Source organism: Brachyhypopomus gauderio, chromosome 17 (genome assembly GCF_052324685.1).
Source record: "Brachyhypopomus gauderio isolate BG-103 chromosome 17, BGAUD_0.2, whole genome shotgun sequence".
Classification (NCBI taxonomy): Eukaryota; Metazoa; Chordata; class Actinopteri; order Gymnotiformes; family Hypopomidae; genus Brachyhypopomus; species Brachyhypopomus gauderio.
In genome coordinates, this window is record NC_135227.1 from 17,959,170 (window position 1) to 17,986,526 (window position 27,357).

At 48.9% G+C, this 27,357-nt stretch overlaps 3 protein-coding genes across 11 annotated transcripts; 1 reads left to right on the plus strand and 2 right to left on the minus strand.

The window, feature by feature from the left end:
• Positions 1 to 1,637: 1,637 nt before the first annotated feature.
• On the plus strand, positions 1,638 to 8,309 carry exd2 (exonuclease 3'-5' domain containing 2). 5 transcript variants are annotated; one of them, XM_076978400.1, is made up of 10 exons: positions 1,704 to 1,768; positions 2,172 to 2,296; positions 2,649 to 3,035; positions 3,119 to 3,375; positions 3,471 to 3,597; positions 5,042 to 5,334; positions 5,427 to 5,533; positions 5,651 to 5,786; positions 6,075 to 6,464; positions 6,985 to 8,309. In XM_076978400.1, the coding sequence occupies exons 3-10, from the start codon at positions 2,670 to 2,672 to the stop codon at positions 7,199 to 7,201; spliced, it is 1,893 nt and encodes a 630-aa protein (XP_076834515.1). In that variant the 5' UTR covers positions 1,704 to 1,768; positions 2,172 to 2,296; positions 2,649 to 2,669; the 3' UTR covers positions 7,202 to 8,309. The 5 variants fall into 5 exon arrangements, with proteins under 5 accessions (XP_076834517.1, XP_076834518.1, XP_076834515.1 ...); XM_076978404.1 differs by having other exon boundaries at positions 2,649 to 3,020; XM_076978401.1 differs by having other exon boundaries at positions 1,715 to 1,842.
• A 167-nt stretch (positions 8,310 to 8,476) lies between these two features.
• Positions 8,477 to 20,283, minus strand: LOC143480629 (BRD4-interacting chromatin-remodeling complex-associated protein). 5 transcript variants are annotated; one of them, XM_076978398.1, is made up of 14 exons: positions 19,835 to 20,283; positions 18,740 to 18,941; positions 18,117 to 18,162; positions 17,868 to 17,910; positions 17,478 to 17,543; positions 15,579 to 17,096; positions 15,273 to 15,497; positions 14,625 to 15,111; positions 13,448 to 13,566; positions 13,263 to 13,321; positions 12,933 to 13,081; positions 12,706 to 12,800; positions 11,850 to 11,952; positions 8,477 to 11,110 (listed from the first exon to the last, which is right to left on the minus strand). In XM_076978398.1, exons 3-14 carry the CDS (start codon positions 18,155 to 18,157, stop codon positions 10,434 to 10,436), a joined length of 3,582 nt encoding a protein of 1,193 aa, XP_076834513.1. In that variant the 5' UTR covers positions 18,158 to 18,162; positions 18,740 to 18,941; positions 19,835 to 20,283; the 3' UTR covers positions 8,477 to 10,433. The 5 variants fall into 5 exon arrangements, with proteins under 5 accessions (XP_076834513.1, XP_076834512.1, XP_076834510.1 ...); XM_076978397.1 differs by having other exon boundaries at positions 18,117 to 18,242; XM_076978395.1 differs by having other exon boundaries at positions 18,117 to 18,474.
• A 1,855-nt stretch (positions 20,284 to 22,138) lies between these two features.
• On the minus strand, positions 22,139 to 25,848 carry LOC143480857 (enhancer of rudimentary homolog). The gene is made up of 4 exons (XM_076978714.1): positions 25,694 to 25,848; positions 24,959 to 25,046; positions 24,611 to 24,731; positions 22,139 to 22,847 (listed from the first exon to the last, which is right to left on the minus strand). Exons 1-4 carry the CDS (start codon positions 25,694 to 25,696, stop codon positions 22,745 to 22,747), a joined length of 315 nt encoding a protein of 104 aa, XP_076834829.1. The 5' UTR covers positions 25,697 to 25,848; the 3' UTR covers positions 22,139 to 22,744.
• Positions 25,849 to 27,357: the final 1,509 nt, after the last annotated feature.

The window sequence follows — 27,357 nt, forward strand, 5'->3', positions numbered from 1 at the left end:
CAAGCTGTTCATTCTTTTACATCTCAATCCTGCCTCTGTACCCCTCTCATCCCCCCCCCCCCCCCCCCCCCCCAGTTCAGCTCACTGCGCCCCCTAGTGGTGGGGATGCATGACTCCTCCTCCCTTCAGAAGGACAGGGGCGTACACAGAAGCACTGAGCTTCCAGATTTAAGGGGTTTTCATAAAACGTCCTAATCAGAAGAGGAAGAATGAGAGAATGCCAAAATCTTTATTTTTATGCATTAAGTATATTTTAAATAGCTTTGGAATATGACAGAAAAGTTGTAAGTAATCTTGCCAAAGGTGCAGGCTAGCTACAATGGAGATGATTTTGTGTGTATACAGGAAATGAGCGTATATTATATAGATATATCTATAAAAATTTAAATATATATATATTATACACATTGAACTCAAATCATATCTTGTATGTATTGTATAAAGACAGATTGGGCGAAGGGATGGTTATTTTAATTTTTTATTAGTATTTTTTTTTTTATTCCTGTCTTCTTGCCGTCTCTCACATCCCAGTTTGGATGTTTATTCCTGTGTAAATAGCGAATCATTGCGAGTCCAGTCATTGTGGGTGCAGTGATGGGTTTGGGAGATCTATCAGTACTGTGTTCTCTGTCTTTATGTTCGTTTTGTAATGTAGTACTTTGCCTTTATTTTTTGTCCACTGCCTGTACATCATTGAATGTTTAGAGATTTGGGGGGGGTTAAGATGCGTTTTAACACTATTGACAGTGTCATCTCTAGCCACTTGTTTATTTGTGTTTCTCATGAAGAGATGTCTTCGTATTGCACAAGCACCAGACTGGTTGATGTGGCCATTAGAGAAGGTTCAGTCTGCTGCACTGGGGAGCTGCAGATGGCTCAGAGCTGGTCAAGATCTTCCTGAAACGACCTGTGGTTTTTAAAACAGATTAAACGGGTTGCGGTGAGAGGAAGTCGAGATATGACTGCAGTGTCTCTTCTTTATGCCCTGTTTTTATTTTATTAAACCTGTGAAGACAATTCATTGTTTTTAGTTTTTTTCCATTTTGTAAGTATTTCATTGTTTTATTCCACTTTACAGAAAATTAGATCTATATGATTTGAATAAAAACAATGGTGGTAAAGAACTATTCTTGTGTGGTTTTTTGCGTGATTGTATTCTCGCTGGCGTGTCTGTGTGATCGTATTCTACATCTAACTGTGCAGGTTCTTACATCTGGTTTTTCTCTTAGTACCTTGTGAATGCCTATGATTTAATTTATTCTTATTTCCCATTAACAAAACACCGCCTCCTTCAAATTACTCCAACATCAAATCGTTTCAAATATATTTATTCGGAAACATTTCTTTCAACAAGGCACTTGGTCTGACATTTACATGTTTCTTGTAAGAAAAAATCTGACACACACATAACAAAAAGGCATAGTAACAATATACACCAACAACAAATCAATAAAATGTTGTTTTTTTATGGGAATGCATCCAGACCGTCCAACGTAAGATTATCAATTACCGCAAATTATTATTTTTATTATTCCATTAGGCGTGTCATTCATAAAGTGGTGTGTTTGTTTATATTTAGTAATATTCACCTGCCACTCACCGGTTCACAGGACTGCTATAACATTATTCCTCCGACAGGTGGCGCCACCATCGCGACGGCCAAGCTGCGTTACGCGATATTAGAGCCGGAAGAAGAAACCCAGCAGCTGTTCATCATCACAAACAGAACGAGTGTGCGCGCGTTTGAACCGGCTGCTCGCGGCTCCAGGTGAGTGCAGGACGACGTGGTGGCGCGCGCCTCACCCGCACGAGCGAGGGGCGCGTGAGGAGCGGCGGACTGCGGTGAGCGTCCTGGATGAGTTTGTGCAGGGAACGCACGCGCTGGCTGGGTGCACCAGTGTGTGTGTGTGTGTGTGTGTGTGTGTGTGTGTGTGTGTGTGTGTGTGTGTGTGTGTGCGCGCGTGCTGCCGCTAGCGGCTCGCGCTCAGCTCGATGCGAAAATGTCACGGATGGAAGTTCAGATGTTTTTACAAACGTGTCCCGACCGGGCGCTGCACGCGCTGATGATGGACAGATGAAAGAAACGCTAGTTTTGGGTCTAGGTGGTTAGTTGGGCTATGAGGTCTAATGTTGAATACTGATATGTTCTTTTATTTCTATATTCTGAGAAGAGTGACTGAAAAGACTTCTAAACACCATCTGAGCTCCAGGCGCAGCTTCATAACTGTGTTTCCCCTCCGAGTCGCAGTGTTTGTTCTGGCCCTGCACTCCTGAACCTGCGTGTTGTGCACCAAATGTAAGAGGTTTAATCACATGAACTCTTAAACACGGTGTTAACTGATTTGGGTGCTGGTTTCGGCACTTTGTGTGTGACTGGTTCTGTACACCGTGGTCGGAGGTGAAACTACAGCTCGTTAAGCTGTTATCCCGTAAACTGGCGGCTGCTTGCAAATATTTCATCCACTCCAGGAACCGTGTCTACCCCCCTGACCACATGTTTGCGCAGCACGTATACATATACTGACCCGGTCGAGTTGATACTACCTAAACGTTAACATTAATTACTAAAGCCTTAAATTGCAAACTACGTCTCATTTACACGTGATTGATTGCTTATCTTTATAATTGTGTGACCTCTGTCCTGACAGAGAGCTGCATCAATCTGAGAGATGTCCAGACAGAGCACCCTAACGGCAGCCGTGGCGACCTTGTTGGGAGCCGCACTGGGGGGCCTGTTACTCTGGCGTGCCATATACACACAGAAGAGAAAACCCCTCAAAACCTCCAGAGGATCTGAGCTGTTGACCGTCGAGCAGCTCGGACCTCTGGAAGTGGATGCAACCCCTCCCCAACCCCCACGACAGCCTGCACCACCACCACCTGTTCCATTAGTGTCCGTCGAAAAGTTACTGGAGGTGCCGGCGGTGGTGGTGAGCTCCCCGGAGGAGTGGGAGGAGCACTGGCCACGGTTCCAGCAGGACCTCGCCGTCCTGCCTGCTCTGGGTCTGGATTGTGAATGGGTAAAGAGCATTCGCGTAAGAGAGGATCCCGCAGTCGTTCGACCCCTCCCGGCCCCCAGGAACGGCCGTCCTTCACAGGCTTCCGTCTCGCCCCCCAGGTGTCCGTCCGAGGGAAGGCCTCGCCAGTCTCCCTGCTCCAGATCGCCACCTTCTCGGGCCGCTGTATGCTGCTGAGGCTGCTGGCGTTTCGCCAGGCCCAGGTACCGCTGCCCACGGACCTGCTGCAGGTCCTGCGCGACCCGCACGTGCTCAAGGTTGGCGTGGGCTGTCTGGAGGACAGCAAGCGCCTGGCCCACGATCACGGCCTGGCTCTGGTGTGCACCGTGGACCTGCGATATCTGGCGCTGAGACAAAGGTAACCGGCGTACTCGCATCGTATCGTATCTGAAGCGCTGTTCTGGAAACGACTGCAGGCTTGTGAGCGTGTGCTCTTGTGCTCCGGCCCGGCAGGTGCTCGGGGCTGAGTAATGGCCTCAGTCTGAAGTCGCTGGCCACAGACGTGCTGGGCGTCTGCCTGGACAAATCGCTCGCCCTGCGCTGCAGTGACTGGGAGGCAGAGAGCCTGAGCCCACAGCAGGTGCCTCCCCTCTCCTTTCTTCCCCCTCTCCTCTCCTCCCCCACCAGGCTCCTCTTTGTTGCTCTCCCTTTCTTTGAAATTTGGTGCATTTCTCTTCGATGCTGGATTTGCTGAATTGAGCCATTAAACACCTTTTCAGTGTCTGTGAGCCGTGTGCTTTCTCTCTGCGTGTCTGTGGGCCGTGTGCCTTCTCTCTGCGTGTCTGTGGGCCGTGTGCCTTCTCTCTGCGTGTCTGTGGGCCGTGTGCGTTCTCTCTGCGTGTCTGTGAGCCGTGTGCTTTCTCTCTGTGTGTCTGTGAGCCGTGTGCTTTCTCTCTGTGTGTCTGTGAGCCGTGTGCTTTCTCTCTGTGTGTCTGTGAGCCGTGTGCTTTCTCTCTGTGTGTCTGTGAGCCGTGTGCTTTCTCTCTGCGTGTCTGTGAGCCGTGTGCTTTCTCTCTGCGTGTCTGTGAGCCGTGTGCTTTCTCTCTGCGTGTCTGTGAGCCGTGTGCTTTCTCTCTGCGTGTCTGTGGGCCGTGTGCGTTCTCTCTGCGTGTCTGTGAGCCGTGTGCTTTCTCTCTGCGTGTCTGTGAGCCGTGTGCTTTCTCTCTGCGTGTCTGTGAGCCGTGTGCTTTCTCTCTGCGTGTCTGTGGGCCGTGTGTGTTCTCTCGGCGTGTCTGTGGGCCGTGTGCCTTCTCTCGGCGTGTCTGTGGGCCGTGTGCTTTCTCTCGGCGTGTCTGTGGGCCGTGTGCGTTCTCTCTGCGTGTCTGTGAGCCGTGTGCGTTCTCTCTGCGTGTCTGTGGGCCGTGTGCGTTCTCTCTGCGTGTCTGTGGGCCGTGTGCGTTCTCTCTGCGTGTCTGTGGGCCGTGTGCGTTCTCTCTGCGTGTCTGTGGGCCGTGTGCCTTCTCTCTGCGTGTCTGTGGGCCGTGTGCCTTCTCTCTGCGTGTCTGTGGGCCGTGTGCCTTCTCTCTGCGTGTCTGTGGGCCGTGTGCCTTCTCTCTGCGTGTCTGTGGGCCGTGTGCCTTCTCTCTGCGTGTCTGTGGGCCGTGTGCCTTCTCTCTGCGTGTCTGTGGGCCGTGTGCCTTCTCTCTGCGTGTCTGTGGGCCGTGTGCCTTCTCTCTGCGTGTCTGTGGGCCGTGTGCCTTCTCTCTGCGTGTCTGTGGGCCGTGTGCCTTCTCTCTGCGTGTCTGTGGGCCGTGTGCCTTCTCTCTGCGTGTCTGTGGGCCGTGTGCCTTCTCTCTGCGTGTCTGTGGGCCGTGTGCCTTCTCTCTGCGTGTCTGTGGGCCGTGTGCCTTCTCTCTGCGTGTCTGTGGGCCGTGTGCCTTCTCTCTGCGTGTCTGTGGGCCGTGTGCCTTCTCTCTGCGTGTCTGTGGGCCGTGTGCCTTCTCTCGGCGTGTCTGTGGGCCGTGTGCCTTCTCTCGGCGTGTCTGTGAGCCGTGTGCTTTCTCTCGGCGTGTCTGTGGGCGTAGAGGACGTATGCGGCCCGCGACGCCCAGGTCTCCATCGCCCTCTTCCTCCACCTGCTGGGTCTGCACTCCGAGCCGCCCCCGCCCGGCGACACCTGGTGGTCCTACACGGCGCTTGCGGGCCGCTGCCAGGGCCTGGTGGACGTGGCCTTTAGGGGGCGCTGTGACAGCGAGGAGGGAGAGCGACGGCGCCGTACCCGCAGACAGCAGTCCGACAGCCCAGAGGGGGGGGACCAGCAGGTGCCGGACCCCCGCAGGAACAAGCGTAAACCCCTGGGGGTCGGCTACTCGGCCAGGTAGCGCAGCCGTTTGCGGTCCAACCCGACCTCTGACCTTACGAACGTGCTCCGTTATGTACGTCGGTGACTTTGTTTTCTTCCGGGCTCAGGAAATCCCCGCTGTACGACAACTGCTTCCTGCATGCGCCCGACGGCCAGCCGCTCTGCACGTGTGACAAGAAGAAAGCAAAGTGGTACCTGGACAAAGGCATCGGAGGTCAGTCCCACTGCAGCTCCTTCAGCAGGGCCTCCAGGATGCATTTGTATAGACGGGAGCTCTAGAACACGACGGTTTATAGTGCTGACTGCGTTTGACCTCTGCCCTGACCATCAGAGCTGGTCAGCGAGGATCCCTTCATCGTCCGCCTGCTGTTTGAGCCGTCTGGCCGGCCGGACTCTCAGAAGGACTACTACCTCACAGCCAAAGAGAACCTGTGTGTGGTGTGTGGAAAAGCAGACTCCTACATCAGGTGTGTGTGAGCGGGCATAGTTGGTGTGTGTGTGTGTGTGTGTGTGTGTCTAGCTGTATAGAGGTCAATTTGTTTGTTGGCTCAGTGAAAATCTTAGATTTCAGATTTTTTGGGACAAAGTTTTTCAAAATTGGCTGAAAATTTATTTGTCCAGCAATGTTTCCCAAGTATGATTGATTTCCAGTTTGCACTAGTTATATGCTGTGAACCACTAGTAGGGTCAGACCTTCTGTCAGCATGAGAAGCTCAGTCCCTACGTGGTTCATTCTGTTCTTTCCTCTCCGTCAGAAAGAACATCGTCCCGCACGAATACCGCCGCCACTTCCCAGCCGAGATGAAGGACCACAACTCCCACGACATCCTGCTGCTGTGCACGAGCTGCCACGCAGCGTCCAACGTCTACGACGGCTTCCTGAAGCAGCGGCTGGCCGAGGAGTTTGACGCCCCGCAGGGTTGCGAGGACGCCGTCCGGACCCCAGAGGACCAGGAACGACGGCGGGTTCGCTCGGCCGCCCGCGCCCTGCTCAGCGCCGGAGACGCCGTACCCGCCGCACGCCGCCTCGAACTGCTGGCCACCGTCGCCAGCTTCTTCAGTGCTGACGGAGAGGGCGGAGAGGGAGGACAGGGGGCAGAGGTCACCGCACAGATGCTGGAGTCGGCCGCCCACCTGGAGATCAGGTGAGAGGGGGCGGGGCGAGGGGCGTGTCCTGGCAAAAGCGGTTCCTGGAACGTCAGGAGCAGGTTCAAACTTCAGGTCTGCTACAAGGTCTGTGAGTTTGGAGTTTAATGTTGAGGAACCTTGAAGAAATGGGGAATGTGGTGGTCTTGTTCTCTGGTGTCCTTGTGATGCTGCACGCTCAGGTTCACACAAGACTGGCGGAGGCCTGCAGTAGCACGTTCACCATGACCGTCGGGGATACATCACCACTGCAGTTCTGCCCTTTTCTGAACCAAAACATTAAAGATAAAATGTAAATGTCGCCAACAACTAGCGCTGTTTAAACGATTCTCTACTTTTGTTTTTGTTAACTTTCGTGTTACTTGTTGTCCAAAATAACTTGATTCCATTGGGTAGAGAGTTTTTATTTACGCGATGCAAATTAAACGTGAAAAAACGTTAAGTAGCGGCATCGTGGAGCAGTGTGTGATTTTTACGTTAAACCAACCCGCCTGCTCACTTGTTCTGCTGCTTGTGCAGGATCTTGAACGAGAACTACGTCCCCCACGGGCTGAAGGTGGTGCGGGCGTGTGCGCAGCAGGGCCTGCCAGGCCTCATCCAGCTGGAGCGTCGCTGGCGACAGCACTTCCTGTCCAGCATGCAGCCGGGCTTCCTGCCGCCGCTCTGGTCCGTCGCCCACAACCACGAGAAGTACCTGCGCAAGTACGGCGAGGACCTGGTCGTCAGCCTGAGCTGAGCGCTGGCCCCTCCCACTGCCTTCGCGTGGGCCCGCCTCCGCGCTCGCACACCACTGGCGGGTGGAGTCACGCCGCTGCCAACCACACACACCCCCGTCATCTCGTTTCAGTGTGTTTCTACAGAGATGGACTTGGCTAGCGCCACTTCTGCCCGGGACTCTCCACCCACCCCCACCCCCATGATCTGGGCCTGTCGCGGGTTCACCGACGGCCTGTAGGTGGCACCACAGAGCACGGTCAGAGGCTCGTGGGCCTACTCGCGTGCTAAATGACTGTTGAATGGGGGAGGAGAAGGTGGTTCACAGACCAGTATGATGAGGGTTAAAGACATTATGTGCACACTTAAAAAAAAAAAACAAAAAAGAACAAAAAAAGAACAGTTCTCAGCTTTTCATGAAGTGATGTCTTTATATTTTAAACAGCCAGACCTGCCCATGAGTTCTTAAGATTAAGTAAAAAAAATATAACTGGTAGATTGCAGGTTTGTGGCCCTATTAAACATATTTTGAATAAGTGTGGTAAATGACATTTGTCTTGTGGGGCTTTTGATTGGATGTTTTTACATGCCCCCTCCTCCACCAGTGATTGCTGGTACGTTGTTTAATTTGTCAGTCTTTTAGGATAGATTTGACATTCCTACAACATTGCTGATTCCTGTGCGTGTTTTTTGTAAACCCTCTAGTCTCTCTGGTTGATGAACATTTTACAGATTTTAGAGTCTCTGTGGAGGTGTGCGGCTGTTCCCCTGTTGGAGGCAGGACACCTCACGGCACACGTCTTCATTGTGCCTCTCCCCCTGACCTGATCAGAGGAACGAGCACGTCCCCCCCCCCCCCCCCCCCAGGACTTCACCACCTCCGTCCTGAAGTATCTGTGGTCCTTGTGAATGTTCATCCAGCCAGAGAGCTCGTGTGCGATCACGTGAGGAGGCTGGTGCTCGGAAACATCTCCTCCATCCACACGCTGTAACTCCACGGCTGAGCACTTTCCCGTGCTCTCCGTCCGACTAAAGAAACAGCAGCTTTTCCATTTGCATTTGTCCAGATGTAACCCCTTTAAAGCTGTCCTGTTTCCTTAACCTGTTATTAAAGAAGCCGTTTAAAGCTGCGATGTGTGTTGGGAAGTGCTGGTGCAGAAGCTGTGGGAGGAGGGAGCTGAGGCCACGCCTCTTGGGCTGGTAGGCCCCGCCTCCTTCGTTACCCACTAGCTCAACCCGCGTTCCGCACTGCTTTAAAACATGAACACGAGCAATTTATGTTCCCCATTTTACTTTTTATTATTTACAAAATCACAGTTAAATAAATAGTTTGTAAAAATGTGTACAAAAGACTTTCTCTTTATATGTTTAGAATGAATCACTAACGTCACATTGGGTCAAAGAAGTCATCAGTTGGGAATTAATCATTAATGACCTTTTTTTCATTTTTTTTACAATCTGCGAAATTAAGGCCTCTTTGATTTTGGCATCAGGACAATCTGTCAGTCAAAAAGCATCATAGTCTGAAGCAGTGTCAAACACATGCTACCATGTTCACAGTATTACAAGAACTTAAGGAGAATGACAGCAGGAAACAAAACGACATCGTAACATTGGACTAGTGGCACCTTGTCACATTTTTGGGCTGGTCACAGTTCACGGGGATGTGCTGCACAGAACCTTTAGCAATTTAGGTACTCTGAATCATAATTATAGACATCGTGCATAGCATGATGGGAACAAAATCCACATGAGCAGTTTAAAAGTAGGAGTTTCGATGTCGGGACATGGATGTTCAACTAGGTGATTGTAATGACAGGGGATCGTTAAATATACCTCTACTTGTCTCTGCGTACATAGGAATGAGGGCTCGACCCCAAACCGCTGTCCAAAAAAATAATGTGGCCTCCACGTACCCCTATTCACGTATTCAGAAACTATTAAAAGGACTAATAATTGCTTCGTCTTAAAACAGGCCTGGTTCTTTACGGAGCTATTTGTGATATGACACAACACTTAATAATTGTCATAGATTGTCAAGAAAGACATCAAACACAAATACTGAACATTATGTGTGCAGTTTTCTGGAGGTCAGTAGACGATGCCGCTCCTGGTGATTTATGGATGGATCGTTTAATCAATTATCCAAAATACCTTTTTGTCCTTTTCTGTATCCTTATGGTTTGCACAAGTAGTTTATCAGTTTGCGTTGATGTTTCAAGGACAACGTGAGGATCCCTTTCCTGCTTCTGCACACATTTCTAATGTCAAAATACGGCCAGTAAACTACTGACAAACCAAAGGGACCACAGAAACACAGAAAGCTAGAGGAACTCGCAGTCTGTATGAGGCACATCCGCACTTAAGACCCACTGCTTATTATTGCTTGTTTTCTTTGTTTTTAAATTATTTTAGATTTTAGTCTCCTTGGCCAAAATTGGAAATTGCATCAGAGGTTGTTGCAGAGCGAGATGGTGCCAACTTGCCCCTGCCGATTTTGAACTGGAGGACAATATCTGGCAACCGCTTCCACGTCTGGGCTCATTTTCATCGATAAGAATGTGGAGACCATTACAGGTGAAAACGAATCTCACTGATGCATTTACAGATTTTGCTGGTGATTTCAGGATGAAACACTTGCTCTTTGGGGGTAAACAAGCTGAAGAGAGACATCAGGTTCCATGTATCTCCACCTGCAGGTTAAAGCACGCTACAGACGCGAGAAGCCCCTAATTCAAACCCGCTGCTGTTTAAGACCAAGCAGACGCGGTCCTGCGAACACGGACCGACGGACGCGTCACGCAAACGCACATACACGCGTATGTACATTCAAAAAGACGAATACATACAGGCACTCTGCAAATGTAACTGGCAACGTTTCTGATGTTGGCACAAACCCAATAACACTGGAGGTTTCCTTACTCGACACTAAAACCAATAAGCATATAAAAAATTACCAGGGCACATCTTTAAAGAAATGCTCCGCTCCATTTATTCACAAAGGATTTCCCCACCTCTAACTGCTACTTATTTTTACATGTACAATTATCAGCCTGTTTACTTCACCGGACGTCTCTCGTGCCAGTACTGTAGACGTTTTGGATCAGACCCCATTTGTTGATGGTGAAGGAACACGTCGAGGATTTAGCGACGTGTCGTTGACAGCCGGAAGCGTTCGAGCCGCTGCAGGTGAGGAGATGCCGAATCTCCTGTTGGGGTGGAAGTGACATTTGCTCTGGCGCCGAGCCTGTGTGTCACAGCTCCCCTTCCAGAATGCAGTTGACGGCCTGCCGGGCTGTCAGCCTGCCGGGCTGCTCCAATTTGGGTTTGACCCGGGCCGCCGGGCCCTGCAGCCGCTGCAGCTCCAGGATGCTGTCTATGGCGCTCTGCAGGTGTTCGCTCAGCCCGCTGCCCTCCGCCTGTGGCGAGGAGGCCGTCGGGCAGCCGGCACGCTTTATCCGCTTGGCCTGCGGGGGGCGCCGCTCGGGGGACGGGTCGCCGGGGCTCGGGGCCTGCGATGTGCCAGCTGTCCTGCCGGGGCCTGAGTCTGCACGGGGGCTGCCCGCCGCCCGCTGCCGGTCCGTCTCCGGGACTCCGAGTAAAGGATCGGCGAGAGACTCCCCGGCGTCCCGCGTATCCCGCGCGTCTCCGCCGTTGCTCAGCTGCCCTCCGGGGGGTCGCCCGTGGCCCGAGGAGGCGTGCGGGTCGTCGCAGGCCGAGTTGTGCACCACCTTGCGGGATCCCGACTCGTGTTTGATGGTGAGCCGCAGTGCCCCACGGCTGCGGGAGCGGTATGTCTTGAGGCCCGGGGGCCTGTCGGAGTGTAGCGCCCATGCAGGGGGAGAGGGAGGCCCCCCCGCTGCCTCGGAGTCCCGCACCGGCACCGTGCTGTGGTGTATTGAGGCTTTACGCAAGGACATGAGGAAGGACTCTGTTAAATGAGATCGTGCACACAGCGTTACTCTTTAAATTCCAGTTGTCTTGAACTGTAGTTGTGGCTGAGAAGCTGACCTGATACCACAATGTCACTTTACTGATATTTATTCGTGCTGCTATTCTATTTTATTTGTAGATATGTATATACAGATATATATGCAGATGTACGTTATATATCTATACCACATACCCATATTTAATGATCCCTGCTGCTACTCCTCTACATCTCTATATTTGTACACACTTCTTACGTATTTTAGTTAATCCTGTGATGCCATCTGTCATATTCTTGTAATCTTAAATCTTAAACCTGGGTCACTGAAATATCTACTGATATATTTTTATATCCAAATTCTGTGTACACTGTGAGCCTAAATGCAACGAAATTTCATTCTGCGTACAATGAATGACAATAAAGATTGTCTAAGTCTAAATCTAATTTACAGTAAGGTTCCCCCATGGTAAAACTGTAGTGAAAAGTGGTTAAGGGTTTTTTTCCCTGCTGCCGGAAATTGAGTAAAACAACAGTATATGAAATGTTAGAATAGAATAGAATATTATTAGAAATTAATAGAAGTCAGTCACACCTACTGTCCAATCAGAAACATGTTTCGGTTTCCCAGAGGAGAGCTTTCACATGTCAAATCATGTAATCTGTGATGCACTGCAGGGTCTTGTAGGTGTTCCCCCCCACACACACACACACACACACACCCGGCAGCGCTGTCACTCACCTGGGTCCCCCCGGGCACGCCGTCTCTCCTCCCCCAGGAGAAGTCTCTCCGACTGCAGGAACAGACGCTCCAGCATCACCATCTCAGCCGAGGGGCTCCTCTGCTGCACACACACACACACACACCCCACAGTTCTTACCAAACACTCACAGTGTTCAGAACACGCAAAACCCTCCAGTCCATAAAGACACAAGTCTGCATCTCCAGAGCAACACGACTACTTCCTACAACCGTCTTTTTTCTACCAGTCAAAAGATAATTAATTCGCTTTTTGCAGTCTTGTGTACGTATACAGATATAAATCACACACTTGTATTAAGTTAGTTAGACCTTACTCCTTCTACCCCAGAACTGTTCTGGTTCATTCTTGATTTCATCAGTTGTGTGATTCTATGAATCAGCCCTTTAAGTGGGTTTTTATTGCTTTAAGTGGGTTTTTATTGCTTTTAGATTTCTCCAGCGCCCCTTTGAATGAGCTCAGTGAACTAAATTAAACTGGAAGTTAGTGTTGAGTGGAGGAGAGCACATGTACTCTTCAAGTTAAAGTCAGAGTCGGTTAGGGCTATGATTACAGTTCATGTTAGGGTTACAGTTAAGGTTAGGGTTAGGATTACAGTTAGGGCTAGAGTTACAGTTACTGTTAGGGTTACAGTTAAGGTTAGCGTTAGGATTACAGTTAGGGCTAGAGTTACAGTTAATGTTAGGGTTACAGTTACAATTAGGGTTACAGTTACACTTACAGTTAGGGTTACAGTTACAGTTAGGGATAGGGTTACACTTACAGTTACGGTTAGGGTTACACTTACAGTTAGGGTTACAGTTACAGTTAATGTAGGGTTACACCATTGAGTCTCACCTGCGATTCGGCGAGTAGCAGCTGCCTGTGCTTGTTGAGCATGTCTGTGGCGCGTTTCAGCAGGAGTCCAGACGCACTCTCGAACTGCCTGTCCACTGCACAGAGGCATCAGACACAGAGACACATCAGACCTAGCCGGTGGTCCCACCTGTCCACAGCAGAGGGACATCAGACCCAGCGACACGTCCGGGAGACGTAAGAGTGTGAGACTGGCTGGAAACCCCGACCTGACGTCAGGTCGTCCTGGCTGGGACAGGCTCTGGAGAAGGTGTGGTAGGGTAGCAGGTGTCTCACGGCGTCCTCCAACGAGACAAAGCGGGAACGCGTGTTGGGACGAAGAACGGCATCGTGGTCCGAGCAGAGCTGCTGCATGACCCTGGGAGTCACGTGGACGCGAGAAAGACACACGCCCAACACGTCAGACATCACTGCACTACTCTGCCATACCCAACCGGGAAAACAAGCACTGGTTATTCTAGCGGGACCCGTATTTTGAAATCGAATTGTTAGTGCAGCTACTTCCTCCAGAGTATTGAAGTTCAAAGGCATCAGCTGACCTGTGCTGCCTCATGGCTGGTGTGAGTTTCTCCGTCACCTTCACTCTGACGGATGACGCCTGGGGTGGTGCAGACGTAGAACAGCACCGTCAGACTGTGAAACTTTAATGAACTGAACAAAATCCCTGTTCCGTTTGTCACATGACATCCCTTCAGAACCCCATTAACTGACACGGTGTACTCACTGGTGCCTTCATGTGGACTGCTGTCTGCATCTCTGTGTCCTGCAATGACACAGTCTCGCAGACGTCCTGTAGGTGCGGCGAGACCCTCTCACCGTCGGCCATCACAGCAGCTCGGAGGTCTGATGTAGACAAAAACAGAAGAGATATAAGTTATAAAGTGCAGGTATCAAATATAAAAATACATTTCCTACAGAATGAGCACATTATGTGTTTTGAAACAAGAACATCTTTTCTGGAATTTGCACTTCCCATGAAACCTTGTAAGAATGAGCCCCCTAGACTCCCACAGGGCACAAAGCTACAGTTAGAGATTCAGATCGGTACAACTACAAGCATTAGAAAAGGTATCAAAGGCATCTCGTCCTCAGGTTATTTTGTGAATTATGAATTATGAGTTTTAAATTATGAATCTTTTAACATTCACCATTTTACCTTTTAGCTTGATGATATATACATTCTATTCTTTATCAGCGTCTTACTGAAAATTGCTGCTAAAACATCACTGCATTAGCAGTACAGTGGAGTTCCTAAAAGCAGTTGTACTATCTGGTACTATGGTCTGTGGAAGCCAATGGGATGTCAACATTGTGCTGTAACCCCGCCTCCCTCCCCGAGAGACATACAGTGGTACCTTGAGATATGAGCAGATCAACATTCTCATTTTTTAAAGATACGAGCTGTGACTCCGTATTTTTGTTCGAGATCCGAGCGAAATTCCGAGAAACGAGTCGTGATTCGGGAACCTGCCGCTAGTTCAATTTCATGGTTTCGTAAAGAAAGTGCAGTTTTAGTTTTGTTTAAAGTAAAAAAAAAAACGCAGTTTTAGTTTACATTTAGTGTTAGTGCAGGTTTAGTTTACGAAAAGAAAGTGCAGGTTTAGTTTTGTTTAAAGTAAAAAAAAACGCAGTTTTAGTTTACATTTAGTGTTAGTGCAGGTTTAGTTTACGAAAAGAAAGTGCAGGTTTAGTTTACGAAAAGAAAGTGCAGGTTTAGTTTACGTGTCTACAGTGGCTCCCCTCCTCCCTCCTCCTTTAAATAGGAGAAATTTGTTTGATATACAAGTTGACTAACTTACCAGCTCAGTTACATAACGAATGAAACTGGTATCTCTAGGTACCGCTGTATTTGTTTTAAGTTTCGAGGTTTTATGACGCATGTCTTTGCTGGTCAAACTCACTGCTTTGCAGTATGTGCAGGGAGGCTCCACTCAGGCTGGCCTGCAGGGACCCACTAAGGCCCGTGGACGTGGGCGTTGATAAAGGGGGCTGCTCCGACACGGCCAGCTGTTCTGGAGCAGAAGACGGGCTCGTGCACAGCACAGATTCCTCCTGCCCCTGGGGGGCGCTGAAGGCCAGACCCACGGAGAGGGCTCCCGTCTGCCTGTCTGAGAGCGGGGGCGTGGGGAACAGGGCGGAGGGCGTACTCCCAGAGCACTGTGGGATTGGCGGCGAACACAGCGTGTCGCTGTGCTCGGAGCCCGAGTGCGCTGGCGTGGGCATCCCGCCACACTCCGACAGCACGGAGAGGGCGTCGGCCTGAGCGCACACGGCCAGGGCCATGGGTGAAGCTCCGCCCTCAGCGGCCGCGGGAGAGACGTGGCCGTCCAGGTGCACCAGCAGCGTCTCCGTCAGAAGCTCCAACGCTGCTGGAGGCCTGAACGCTTCCTGTGAGGGGCGACAGGAAACAGGTTTCAGGCGACAGGAAACATAGTTTTCTAAGTTCATGTTTTTCTCTACTTGATTTTTATTTTGTATTTATTTTGGATCTTTGGATCCCAGAGGGACGGCTACATTCAGAACCGAAACTCGGCTCCAGTTTGAGTTACCTGTGTGGTGTGGTGTAGGAAGGTTTGGACCTGAGGGATCACGCCTCTCTCAGAAGCTCGCTGCTTCTCTGGGTGACCAATCAGGTGTTTGTCTACCGATGCAACGGGCTCCAGGGCAGGAACGCTGTCTGACGGCGTCTGCAGGAGAGTGATGACGGGGGAAGCGTGCGGGGGTATTTCAGAAACGTCGGTCTGCGCTGCCCCCGGTGGAGACGGCCTGCTCTCCTGGGAGAAGTAAATGGGTCAGGAGTGGCCACTCGACCCACAGCCATGAAAGAAACATCTCTGGCAAATGCTCAGACTCACTTGTAGCAAACTATGCAGCTGCTCGCTGACGTCGTCCTTGTCCGCCGCTGTTCTCTCGGGCAGCAGAAGCACTGGGGTCTGCGGAAGACTCAGCTGCTCCGCAGGGCCCCCCACCATGGCCCTCTGGCCCTGGGGGCCCTGGGACACGAAGGGCAGGCTCTGCACCACCGAGGGCCCGTTCACTATCGATATGGAGGCCACATCAGGGGCCAGCACTCCTGGGCCGTTGATCAGGGTGATGTGGTTGCCCAAGGCAGGGCTGTGGACCACGGCGCCGTGCTGGCCTGGCGGACAGGCCCCCGTCAGCTGCGCCGGCATCTGGAAGACGGTGGGGGCCGCCGACTGGAGCTGGAGGGGCCCGGACAGGAGCGCTCCCTGACGGAGCGTGAGCTGGCCGGACGGCGTGGCGAACACGGGGCCGAAGTTCAGCTGTCTGGGCCGCACCGTCACGATCTGCGAGCCGTCGATGAGGTGACCCGGCGGAGCGGTGGCGGCCGGCATTTGGTTGCTTGCGGTGCTGAGGAGGGGCCTGGCAGTGCTGCCGGACTGGGCCACGGTTACAGGGCTTTGGCTGGGCAGGATGAAGTGGCTTTGGCCCGGAAAGAGACTCTGAGGCTGAATGACGATGGAGCCGCTTTGGTTGAGCAGCTGCAGGCTGACGGGCTTGCCGAGCGCCGCTGTGGGCGTGGAGGCCGCAGGCTGCTTGCCGGCCACCGGAGAGGACAGCAGGATGTTCTGGGACCCTGCAGGCGGGATGAAGGCGAGTCCCGGTGAGGTCTTCTGCCCCGCCGGCTTAGGGCTGATCTGCACCAGCCTGGGCTGGATGTTGACAGGCAGCTTGGGCTGTATGGGCAGCGGGGTTCTCTGCAGGATGATCTCTGGGGCCACCGTGGCCCTCACGCCGGGGGCGAGCAGCGGTCGGCCCGCCAGGCCCGCCAGGCTTTTCCCCACGATCATGCTGGAGCCGTGGGCGGGGCTTGTTGAGTAGGCGGTCTCGGGGGGTGGAGCCGGGAACACATTCCCGGGCAGCAGCCCCATCAGCTGTGGTGCGGCCGGCTTGAGCGACGGGCAGCCTGGTCCAACGGCCAGCAGCGACGGCTGGGGAGGCTCCACCGCCACCTGTGTGTCCCTGGGCAAGGCGGCCACCCCGGAGACGCCCAGCGGTTTGTGCAGGTACGTGGGCGAAGGGAGGGCCAAGCTGGGAGGGTAGAGGGAGAGGGCGTCGCCGGTCTGGGCGAGGCCCGCCTCTAGCGCCAGGGTGTGCTCCGTGATGTCAGCCTCCTGGAGAGACTGCTGCAGGATGTCACAGGTCTCTTCTTCTTCCTCCTCCTCCTCCTCTTCCTCCGCTCCCTGATGCGGCGCCCCCTCCTGGTCTTCTGGGGCTTCGTGCACCTCCTCGGAGTCCTCCCCTTCAGCCGGAGAGGCCAGCAAAGCCTCATCCAGGAAGGAGAGATCAACACAGCCGGAGGTGGGCGTGTCGTGAGAACCGGCATCGTCTGCCAACAGGGACACAGGGCTCTGGAGAGTCCACAGGTGACAGGTGAGAAACGTGGATACATATTATGTTAGGATGGAAAGAGGGAGCTGCTTTTTGAAACCGTAACAGCACTAATTGTCAGCAGTAGACATAAGAAGACAGTCTAAACCTCGAGCAAGCGTGTTCTCTTAATGTCCCTTCCTCTGTTGCGCCCTTTAATTTACTCGGTGGTCTGCCTGTCTTCGAGTAAGCCAAAGTACACCCACTGTCAGTGCGACTTTATTTGAGCCATAAAATCACGTTCAGATGCTAATTGCAAGCAAGCACTCTCACGAGAAGCAGACAGGTGAGGCTGAGCAAAAAGCACAGCAATATCTACAAGCGTCTGGTGTGTCCTCCACGGAGAAGGAGGCCGGACTCACCGGGGTGTCTGTGAACAGGGAGGGCTCCCCAGAAGAGGAATTAATGAGCAGGTCCCCATTCAGCAGCTGTTTGGACACAGGGGAGGAGACAGGAGAGTTGCAGGGAGGAGTTAAAGCAGCCTGTCAACCAGTCCTCAGATAGGCGCCTCCCACTCTGACACACACTGTAATACTTCTGACACATCAGCTTTGGGTGATATGTTAATATAATGCTTAGTTCTTTTAATACTGCTCACTAGCTGCTAGGTGTTAATGTACTGAATTAGGTTTATGACTGCATGTGATTGATGATCTGATTATGCAGGGAAATACAGGATGGAGTGGCAGTAATTGGTTCATCGAAGATTCAGTTACTACAGTTTTACGCTGACAGATAATTGTATTCAGTACCTCTTTTGTCCCGTGAAGGAAGTCGTTCAGGGCTTGTGGATCACTTTTAAAACGCAGACAAAAGCATCAATTAGTCAGAGCATCATTCGCCTCCAACATCTGGAGCTCAACTTTTAGTGTATTGCGATATGTTGATTAATATCACGCGAGGTCTGACTCCAGACGAGCGTTAGGGAGGCTTTGGGGAAAATATCCGTCTTCCCATTTCCTGTGTGGGCTCGCTGAGCGAACGACGGTGGCGGGACTCACCACAACACGTCCAGCAAGCATGTGCCTTCATCATCCTCCATCTCAGCTGGTGCGCGGGCGGGGGAGGGGAGCGCAGGACGGCGGGTTTACCACATGACCACATGAAATGCAACACAAACTCTACATCTATGTACGCAACACACAATAAAATATGCAACAACAAAAGCCACACTTCAGTGAGCGACCATGGAGCACTGTGCCAGGTGCACATTGCATATTTCCTGGTCTGCAGAGGCAAGCACAACCAGCATGTGCTGTGGGCTCATTTCTGGAGTTAACCACCAACCCCGTTTTAGTGATGGGGCGCACTAATACAGAAGCAATGGTCAGGTGGGGGTGTGAAATATCAGACAGTACCCTAATGGAGAAAGGGGAAGAGCACCATCAGACTTACATATTCACAACACAAAGCATAGGTCTACGTAAACAGTCACTAAAGGTCTTTTTTTCCCCTGATTTCTCTTCTAGCCTGCAGTGTTAATACTTCAGTGAGACAGAAATTTTACGTTGTATTTGTTTTCTACAAAGAATCACATCACCCACGTTCACTCTTCAAAATATTTCTAATTTAAAAATAAATGCAGTTTGAGCAGCAGCTTCGTGTGAGCTGCGGCAGGTCTCACCTCGTGAGATAGAGGCTCCATCAAGAGCAGAGAGAGAGACTTGGAGAGCACCTCATGAGTCAGACTTCAGAGGCTGGCTCTGGACGAAGGCCAGGCCGCGCGGGGTTTAGGTGGCGCAGGTGGCGCGCGGGGTTTAGGTGGCGCGAGGGTTAGGTGGCGCGAGGCGGGGCGTGAACTCCCACTGCAGGAACATCACGATCTTCTGCACTTGAAAACAGCCCCGCGAAACACTCAGCAACTGACATGAAGTCATTAACTTCAGCAGAACACACACACATGCGTCCCTGTCATCACACACATCCTGATACGTTTAGCATTAAAACATGCGACACATTATTCGCTTGAAAGTAACCCAGGCAGATAACAATTTATTAATATCAGCGGGCAGAACCTCGATAATAATGTCCAGTTAGACTATAATACCCTAACATTTTAGTCGAATATATATATTTATGAGACACCAGCAGCTCCTTTCTCCGTCCACTGCGTAGGACGTGAGGTAAACAGTGCGGGCATCGCGCCTCCGCCTGGGTGGATGTGGGACACGCCGATACGTGGCGGTCTCGGGTTAAAACGAGGAGCACTTCCACGGCGGGGAGCTGCTTGTTGTCTCAGCCCCTCGGTTGTGTTAGGGGAGGTGCTCTCGGACGGACACACCACCTCCAAATACGGCTCCCTCACGTTTACGCGCCGCAGCCGCACAACCGCGTCCGTGTGCCGCAGCGCACAATGAACGGCGAAACACTTCCAGACACCTGAAACCGCAGCACCACATTTAGGGGCACTCTCGCTGTTTACGTGCCAAATAACGTGCTCGTAAAACGACGATAGCACGCATTAATACATCCCGCTGGCTAATGTGTTGGAGTGGAGGCAGGGGAGACCTCCGTGTAATGATGGGAGAGCGCTGATGGACCCTGGTGTCTCCACGAAGGTACCAGAGATGTTGACTCCTGCCTCATAGCAACAAAAGGCAGCTGTGAAATACGCCGTGGATCTCGTCGTGCGCACCGTGATGGCCAAACCCCTCTCGCCTCCCTGCTAGTCATCCCCTAATATCACTTGAAAGCCGAAGGGAGAGGGAAAAAAACTCACCGCTTCTTTGTGGTTTATTGTCCTGTCAGGCGGGCCTCTGCGCCATCGATTCTCACTCAGTAGCCTTTTCAGATGCTGAGGGAGGGAGGGAGGGATGGAGGGAGGGATGGAGGGATGGGGGAGATCGGGGTGGGTGAGAAACAAGAGTGTGAGGCGATCTGAACACAAAGGTAGAAAAAAAACAGCGGCGACCGATTGGTCTCGTCTTTATCGGCGGCTGCGTGTTTGGGTTTGGGTTATGAAAGAGAAGATGGGACGAGCTCGTCTTTACACCAGCGATCCAAAGGGGGTGTGTGTGGGGGGGGAAACTTCAAAAATACCGCTCGTGTAAAACGCAGTCGCTGAGCTGTGACATTATGCAAATAAGACACGACCTGTGAGCCGGATGAACAGAAATATGACATTTAGAAAAAAAACGCGTCCTGATATTCCCAAGGCCCGTTCCAGCAGTCGGGCACAGCGCAGCCTTATTGCAGTTCACGTTTCCAGTTGAGTCGAGATTTTGATTTTGCAAAATATAGGCTACAAAATTTACATACATATAAAGAACACAATGTAAGGTGTGTGTGTGTGTGTGTGTGTGTGTGTATATATATATATATATATATATATATATATATATATATATATATATATATATATATATATATATATATATATATACATAGATAGATAAAGCAGTATTTTTGTATTTTTCTGATCATAGGATCATAGGATTGCAGGATTGTGCTTTTCTAGACTCATGTTGTCATTCCTGGAGTGTTGGAGCCATTCGTCCAGCTTAGGGGTCAGAACCCCAATGTCACCACCACCATTGGGATCTTTTCAACCTCCCACATCATCTCTCATCGTCTCTGCTTTCACACCCTTTCATTCCTTTATATTGATATTTCCATCACTTTGGTCCACATCTAACGCCACTGCTGTTTTATGTGTGTTGTCCAGTATCGTGATATATTCAAGGATTCAAGGATTCAAGGAGGTTTATTGTCATTCGCATCACATTTGCATGGGGTGGAACGATTTTTTTTTTATGGTTGGTTGTCCACTACTTGTTCATCTGTCTGGATCTGGAGATCCACTGGATCTCTGTTTTGTTTTTGTCCATCACTCCCTGCAGTTCCTCCCATGTGGACGTGGCTGGTGTCCAGATCACGTCTTGCATGTTTCTGCATATGATCACTGCAGCCTGGCTGCATCTTTTAGTGGATCATCTCTTAGTAGATCATCTTAAGCTGGGCGTACACTGTGCGATTTTTGGCCCATTTTCAGCCGATTTTTCACTCGTGCGACTATTTTTGCGATCGGGCCGAGTTTCGGCTCAATCGCGTGTCGTGCATCGTATAATTTACACAGGTAAACGAGGAGCGATTCACACCTCACGACCAACTCCCGATCAGAAATCGCAGCGTCGCAAGAATATCAAACATGTTTGAAATTCAAATCGCTCCTCGTGAGATCGCATGAGAGCGTCGGGTCGTATAGTGTGAGTATATGAATCGTGAGCTGTGAACTTTTAAACCCTGCGATTTAGTCGTACAGTTTGAGCTGGAGCTGAGTACACGATTTAAAATATCGTACAGTGTACGCCCAGCTTTAGTGGTTCAACTCTTGGATCATCCTTTAGTGGATCGACTCTTAGTGGATCATCTCTTAGATCATCTTAAGCTGGGCGTACACTGTGCGATTTTTGGCCCATTTTCAGCCGATTTTTCACTCGTGCGACTATTTTTGCGATCGGGCCGAGTTTCGGCTCAATCGCGTGTCGTGCATCGTATAGTTTACACAGGTAAACGAGGAGCGATTCACACCTCACGACCAACTCCCGATCAGAAATTGCAGCATCGCAAGAATGTCAAACATGTTTGAAATTCAAATCGCTCCTCGTGAGAGTATCGCACTGTTGAACCGACTCTCCCTGCGATTTAGTCGTACAGTTTGAGCTGGAGCGGAGTACACGTTTTAAAATATCGTACAGTGTACGCCAAGCTTTAGTGGATCAACTCTTAGTGTATCATCTCTTGGTAGATCATCATTTTATTGATGAGAAAATATTAAAAGTAGAATATCTATACATGAAACAACTGTCTATATGATCTTAAAAGGGGCAAATGCAATCACAAATGTCACGGCTACCTTTCAGTGTTGCTCAAGTTTAAGAAAGTCATAATAGTCATTGTGTACTCAAGCAAGTAAAATGGCAAATGTGCACAATTTACATCGCATTGTGTAATAATTTGACCAGATAGAAAGACGAATAAATTTAGAGATTTCTGACTTTTAATTAAAATGCACTCAACAAAAGCAATTTAAAAATAATTTTATTAGAATTCGGCAAAAGGAAAAATATTTGTAAACAAAGATTTCCTTTGAAAAAAACACCAGAACAAACATCAACCCAATTTAAATGAGGGGAAAAAAACCCAACAAACCACCCAACCCAAAACAGAGTATATGGGGAAAACTTCCACAGAATTGTGTTCGCACCTTCATCTGGACCACTGGGACACTATCGGATACACTACAACATTCAGGACCCCCCGGCCTGCACCCAGAGTTCTGCCTCGTAGAGCTGCCAATAAACTAATGCTCTATTATTATATATCGGTGATGTACCTCTCCCGCTGACGATTAAAATCAAATGAGTTAAACTAGAGTTGTTCTCTCCAGGTGTGTAGACCTCTTGGAAGAGGTCTGGTCATCTCGGGTTTAGTGTATGCCCTACTCGTTGGGTCATGTTCGTGTTCTTTAGTGTGTACAGTGTAATGGTCATGCAGAACTCGCATTAAGAATCACTGATCTAAACTTCTGGTCTGTTTTCTGTCCTCAGCAGAAGTTTCCCCGTTAGACTGCTCTAGGACTCCTCCTCCACCACACGACTGAAACGTCAAACGGAGCCGCACGGCCAGATTATTTTCCGGCCTGCTGAGCTTGTCGACGCAACAAGACATAAATCTTTTCCTTAATCCAGTCTTTGTTGTTGGGCTGATACGTCTGTGTGTCTGCACGATACCTACGAGGGGAAATACGAAAGAAGAGATTAACATGGGTCCTGGTTTCAGGTCCGTCATTCACTCAAACGAGCTCTAGATCAATTGATTTGGTGTCCTCTCGAACACTCTCCGTTACCTCATTTTGAACAACTGCTGCAGGGTCATGTTTTTCACCTCATTACCTAGCCAAGTGTTCCATTACACAGACCACGATGACCCGCTTTGATAACAACCTCACATGGGGTACGGCCAATTTCTCCATCCGAGAACGGAGAACTCGCACACACTTCATAATGTAGCTACAGTCAGAATAAAAGCATCAGGCACCAAAGTCCTGGCCTGATGATCAAACCGGCTCTTAAACACACGCCCCAAAGCTGGAATGTAAACTAAACTCAAAAGGTTCCAAACTGGATAGAAGACTTAATGTCCATATGAGCGCTCTTATTGCTAGCTCAGTAAGAACATTTCACCATCACTGAACACCAGAGGTGGACATTCCAGGTTCAGAAAGTAAAAGTCCTCACCACGATTTTGCTCAGACTTGGATTGTGTTGATTCCACTCATTTTACCTGGCTTGCACTAATTAGAAAATCCAGCAAGCTTGAGTAAAATCCTGGGAAGGATAACACACACATACACAACCCTAAATTCGTAATCACTATATTGACTAAACAAATTAAGCACAAAAGACGACCCCTAGCCCAGATAGGAAACGTCAGTAACCAACAGCATGTTTTTTTAAAATTTGCCATTTCTTTCTGTAAACAAATCAGATTACCCAATATCAAATGTGGACCTGCAATGTGCAGGCAGGTCCTGGTGACCTTGAGGAAAGTTTAGAAGATACCCAGTTTAAACCTCTTTAGCAGCTATCCAGAAATGCATATACACAGTCTGTTTTCAGGCACTCCTTTGATAAGTACTGTAATATATGAAGTTTAATGGCATGATTTATGCACAGGAGATATTTCTTCATCAATACTACTGTATCTCAAACAGAACAATACTTTTTCCAAGTTAGCAAAGCCACTGCACAGTATTGTATAAACACTATCATCATTTTAAAAGCCAATTTAAAACATGCATTTAAATAAATTTGAATTTTTTTTCAGGGGAGTTTCAAAGATGCAGCTCTGGATCAAGTCTGCTATGTAGTGAAGTTTCTCTTCCAAAACCTCTCACCTGTGGAACAGCTATCGTGTCAGAGCTGCACTCTTTCTGTCCATATAGAAATCACAGCAGTTGAATCATTTATTTTACTTCAGTTTCCACACAAATGTGCAGATCTGTGAGGCCCACATGGTCCCATGAGAGGGGGGGGGGGGTGTCCTACCCCTGGCTCCCCCTTCAGGTTGAGCTGATGTCCCTTGTCCTGACAGTCTCTTTGCTCTGTAACCTCATACATCCTGTGAGCTCCAAACAAAGCTTGACAGGACACGTATAGACCACTGGCTCCCAGTTTAGCTCACCTACCACCCACCATCACGTCAGCTTCAGCTCATCACACCACGCCTGACTGGCATGACACCAGTGTAAGCTGCAGCCTCAGTATCTCTGCTGGGACCTGCTTGGGTGCTTCTGTAATATCCATGTTCATATGCAGCTCTTCCCACCATAGTGATTCTCAGCCTCTAAAACCATACCAGCCTCTAATACCATCCCAGCTTCCTGTTGTTCAGTTGTAGATCGAGTCGAGCCTGTAGGGTCTCGAGCGGCATTTTAACTTTGGTGAAGATGGCGTGAAGTTTCACAACAATTTCTACGAGGAGGCGTACTCACACCAAACAGCTGAGGTCCGCCAGGTCATCGATGAAGTCAAACAGCTGACTAATGTCATACGTGATTGATGGACTGTTGGGATTCATCCTCTTTAGGTGTTCTTCATACATTTTACACACTCCTACAATATATACATTTTATACATTTGGCATAAGTACAGAAGCAGTTTGCATAATTATATTTACATTACACACTGAAACACATCAAATGATTACCTTCCCTTATATTCGACCGCTATCAATAAAAGACCAATCACCACAAAAACCCGTGCTATTTTAACGAAGAGACATTTAGGAACCAAGTTATATATCTAGAAATAACATATGTAACATAGCTAGTTATATTTACCTTCCATGCACTCATTAACTGATTCATAATCAGCATACGTTCTTCCTTCTGGCCTCTTGGTGGGTTGAACCAGTAAAATAGTATGAGACTAAAATAACAGAGATAAAAAACAAAACGCAGTTATAAACCAACACAAACCCAACACATACTAACTGGTCGTCGTACACAGCCCGTAAATGTAAGGTCACCTACTAATAACCAGTGATCCAGATATCTATCGATAGGTAGCTAGCTCTTTGATTTTATTGCATGGATAGTACCAAATATGTTGAGCAAAATCAAGATAATTAGTTCGTCCGATTATGAAGACCTTTACACGCCGTTACATTATTATATGAGATAATTAAGATATCTTCGTCGAGTTTTATTCACAAACTGGTTTAGCTAGTTAGCTTCGTTAGCACATGAAATCTGGCGCTAGCTAGATAGCGAACTCGGCCGTGTGTTTTTACAACCGTACTTGGCTTCAGTTAAAACGCAAAATAAATCCCACTTAAATATGATAGACGTATGTAATCTGGTTCAATATATTTGGTGCTACCGTAACTAATCTCGTTAGCTAGCTCTAGTTATCCGGCTAACTAGCCCAGCTAGCTGCTCCAGGGTCTCTTATCGTCCGCGTTTGGGTTCATTGATTTTTCATGATTTCCTAACACAGATGGCACTGATATTACAATCGAGACCAACCGCGCACACTGGCCCTACATATTTTGGGAAAGAAACTGAACAACTAACCATCTTTGAAGAGGTTTTTCCTTCGGTTTAACACGAACGAAGAGCCGTAAGTCTGCTGCAGCGTCTTCTCGTCTCTGCCTCGCAGCCCAAAAGTAGCCGCAGTAAAACTTCCGAGGTCGACATTTCAAAAGTGAAGTCGTGGTCATTTAGAGTTACTAAACAAACTAAAATATACTTTTGGCAAAAGCTATGCTCTGCTCCAGTGTGAAATTTCTAATTAATTATAAAAAAATTGAATTTTATAATTAACTTACATCCATTTACTAACCTAAATGAAGATCAGGGCAGAAGGAAGCTACATAATTAACAGGCCTAGTGAAGCAAAAATTAGTCGATGCCTCGACTTCGGCCTTCCGTGACATCTTCTGGACATTTCTACACTGTCTCCATTACTTGTTCAATGAATTTCAAATATTTTTGCAAACCTAGAGCAGTGCAGCAAAATAACTATTATCAATTCTTGTCCCTATTTTATGTTCATTTATCAAGGGAGCACCCATACTGTCACCCAACTGGGCAGTCATGGCCTGGTGGTAGGGAACTAGTCTTGTGACCGGAGGGTCGTGGGTTTGATTCCCAGACCTGAGGCCATGACTGAGGTTCTCTTGAGCAAGGCACCTAACCCCAACTGCTCCCCGGGTCCCGGGCTAGGACTGCCCACCGCTCTGGGCATGTGTGATCCACAGCCCCCTAGTAATAATCTAGTGTGTGTGTGTTCTAACTGCACAGATGGGTAAAAAGCGGAGGACAAATTTTGATTGTGGTGTAAAAAAATCACAATTGACAAAATACAGCACATTTAAACTTTTTTGATTTATTTTTACTGTTGTGGTAATAAGTCTCTGGATAAGACTGTCAGTCAAATGTAACTGTATTGGATAAAGTAAAAGTTTGCTCTCTCTTTCTGATCATGTTCAGATGGCACAGACACTGTATTTCAAGAGATGTAAATGTGAGAGATGATCTGAGAGATGATCTGAGAAATCAAAATATGAGAGATGTAAATATGACAGATGATCTGAGAAATCAAAATATGAGAGATGTAAATCTGACAGATGATCTGAGAAATCAAAATATGAGAGATGATAATATATCATATCATGTATTATCATACAAATATGATAATACAGATTATCTATATCTTTCTTATGTTTCCATATTAGTAATACTTCAAATCCTCAAGAAGGTTTTTAGCCTTCTCCTAATAAGGATCTATGGTTGGTTTTGGGGTTATGACTTTCTGTCAGTTTGCAAACAGGTCTGAGAACATTGCAAATAACATGCATAAATAGGCCCACATATATTCAATGACATTGTAGGACACTATTGTACATGGTATTTTGCATTTCCTTCTACAGAGACCACTCAGACAGTTCAAATGTATCATCCAACATCTGTAGTATGCTAGGGGAATGAAGAACTGGAATTCATCACATCTTTCAAATTCAAACATTATTTGCAAACACACACACACACACACACACACACACACACACACACACACACACACACACACACACACACACACACACACACACACACACACACACACAGCTTTATACCTTAATCCAATGGTACAAGAATTGGGCAGCACTGAGCCTCTAGCCTATATGGCTCTATCAATGTTTAATAATGTCAAATTGTAATATATGCAGGTAACCCCA

Bases quoted from the DNA above. Each gene is read 5' to 3' on its own strand.
- exd2 (XM_076978402.1), top strand. From the start codon at position 2,670: ATGTCCAGACAGAGCACCCTAACGGCAGCCGTGGCGACCTTGTTGGGA. The intron at 5,534-5,650 runs GTCAGTCCCACT...CCTGACCATCAG, and splicing joins CCTGGACAAAGGCATCGGAG to AGCTGGTCAGCGAGGATCCC. The intron at 6,465-6,984 runs GTGAGAGGGGGC...CTGCTTGTGCAG, and splicing joins GCCGCCCACCTGGAGATCAG to GATCTTGAACGAGAACTACG.
- LOC143480629 (XM_076978398.1), bottom strand. From the start codon at position 18,157: ATGGAGGATGATGAAGGCACATGCTTGCTGGACGTGTTGTG. The intron at 11,953-12,705 runs GTGAGACTCAAT...GTGTGTGTGCAG, and splicing joins TGCTACTCGCCGAATCGCAG to CAGAGGAGCCCCTCGGCTGA. The intron at 11,111-11,849 runs GTGAGTGACAGC...CTCATTTAACAG, and splicing joins GCGTGCCCGGGGGGACCCAG to AGTCCTTCCTCATGTCCTTG.
- LOC143480857 (XM_076978714.1), bottom strand. The intron at 24,732-24,958 runs GTAAATATAACT...TATATATTGTAG, and splicing joins AGTTAATGAGTGCATGGAAG to GAGTGTGTAAAATGTATGAA. The intron at 22,848-24,610 runs GTGAGTACGCCT...TTCCCCTCGTAG, and splicing joins GCGGACCTCAGCTGTTTGGT to GTATCGTGCAGACACACAGA.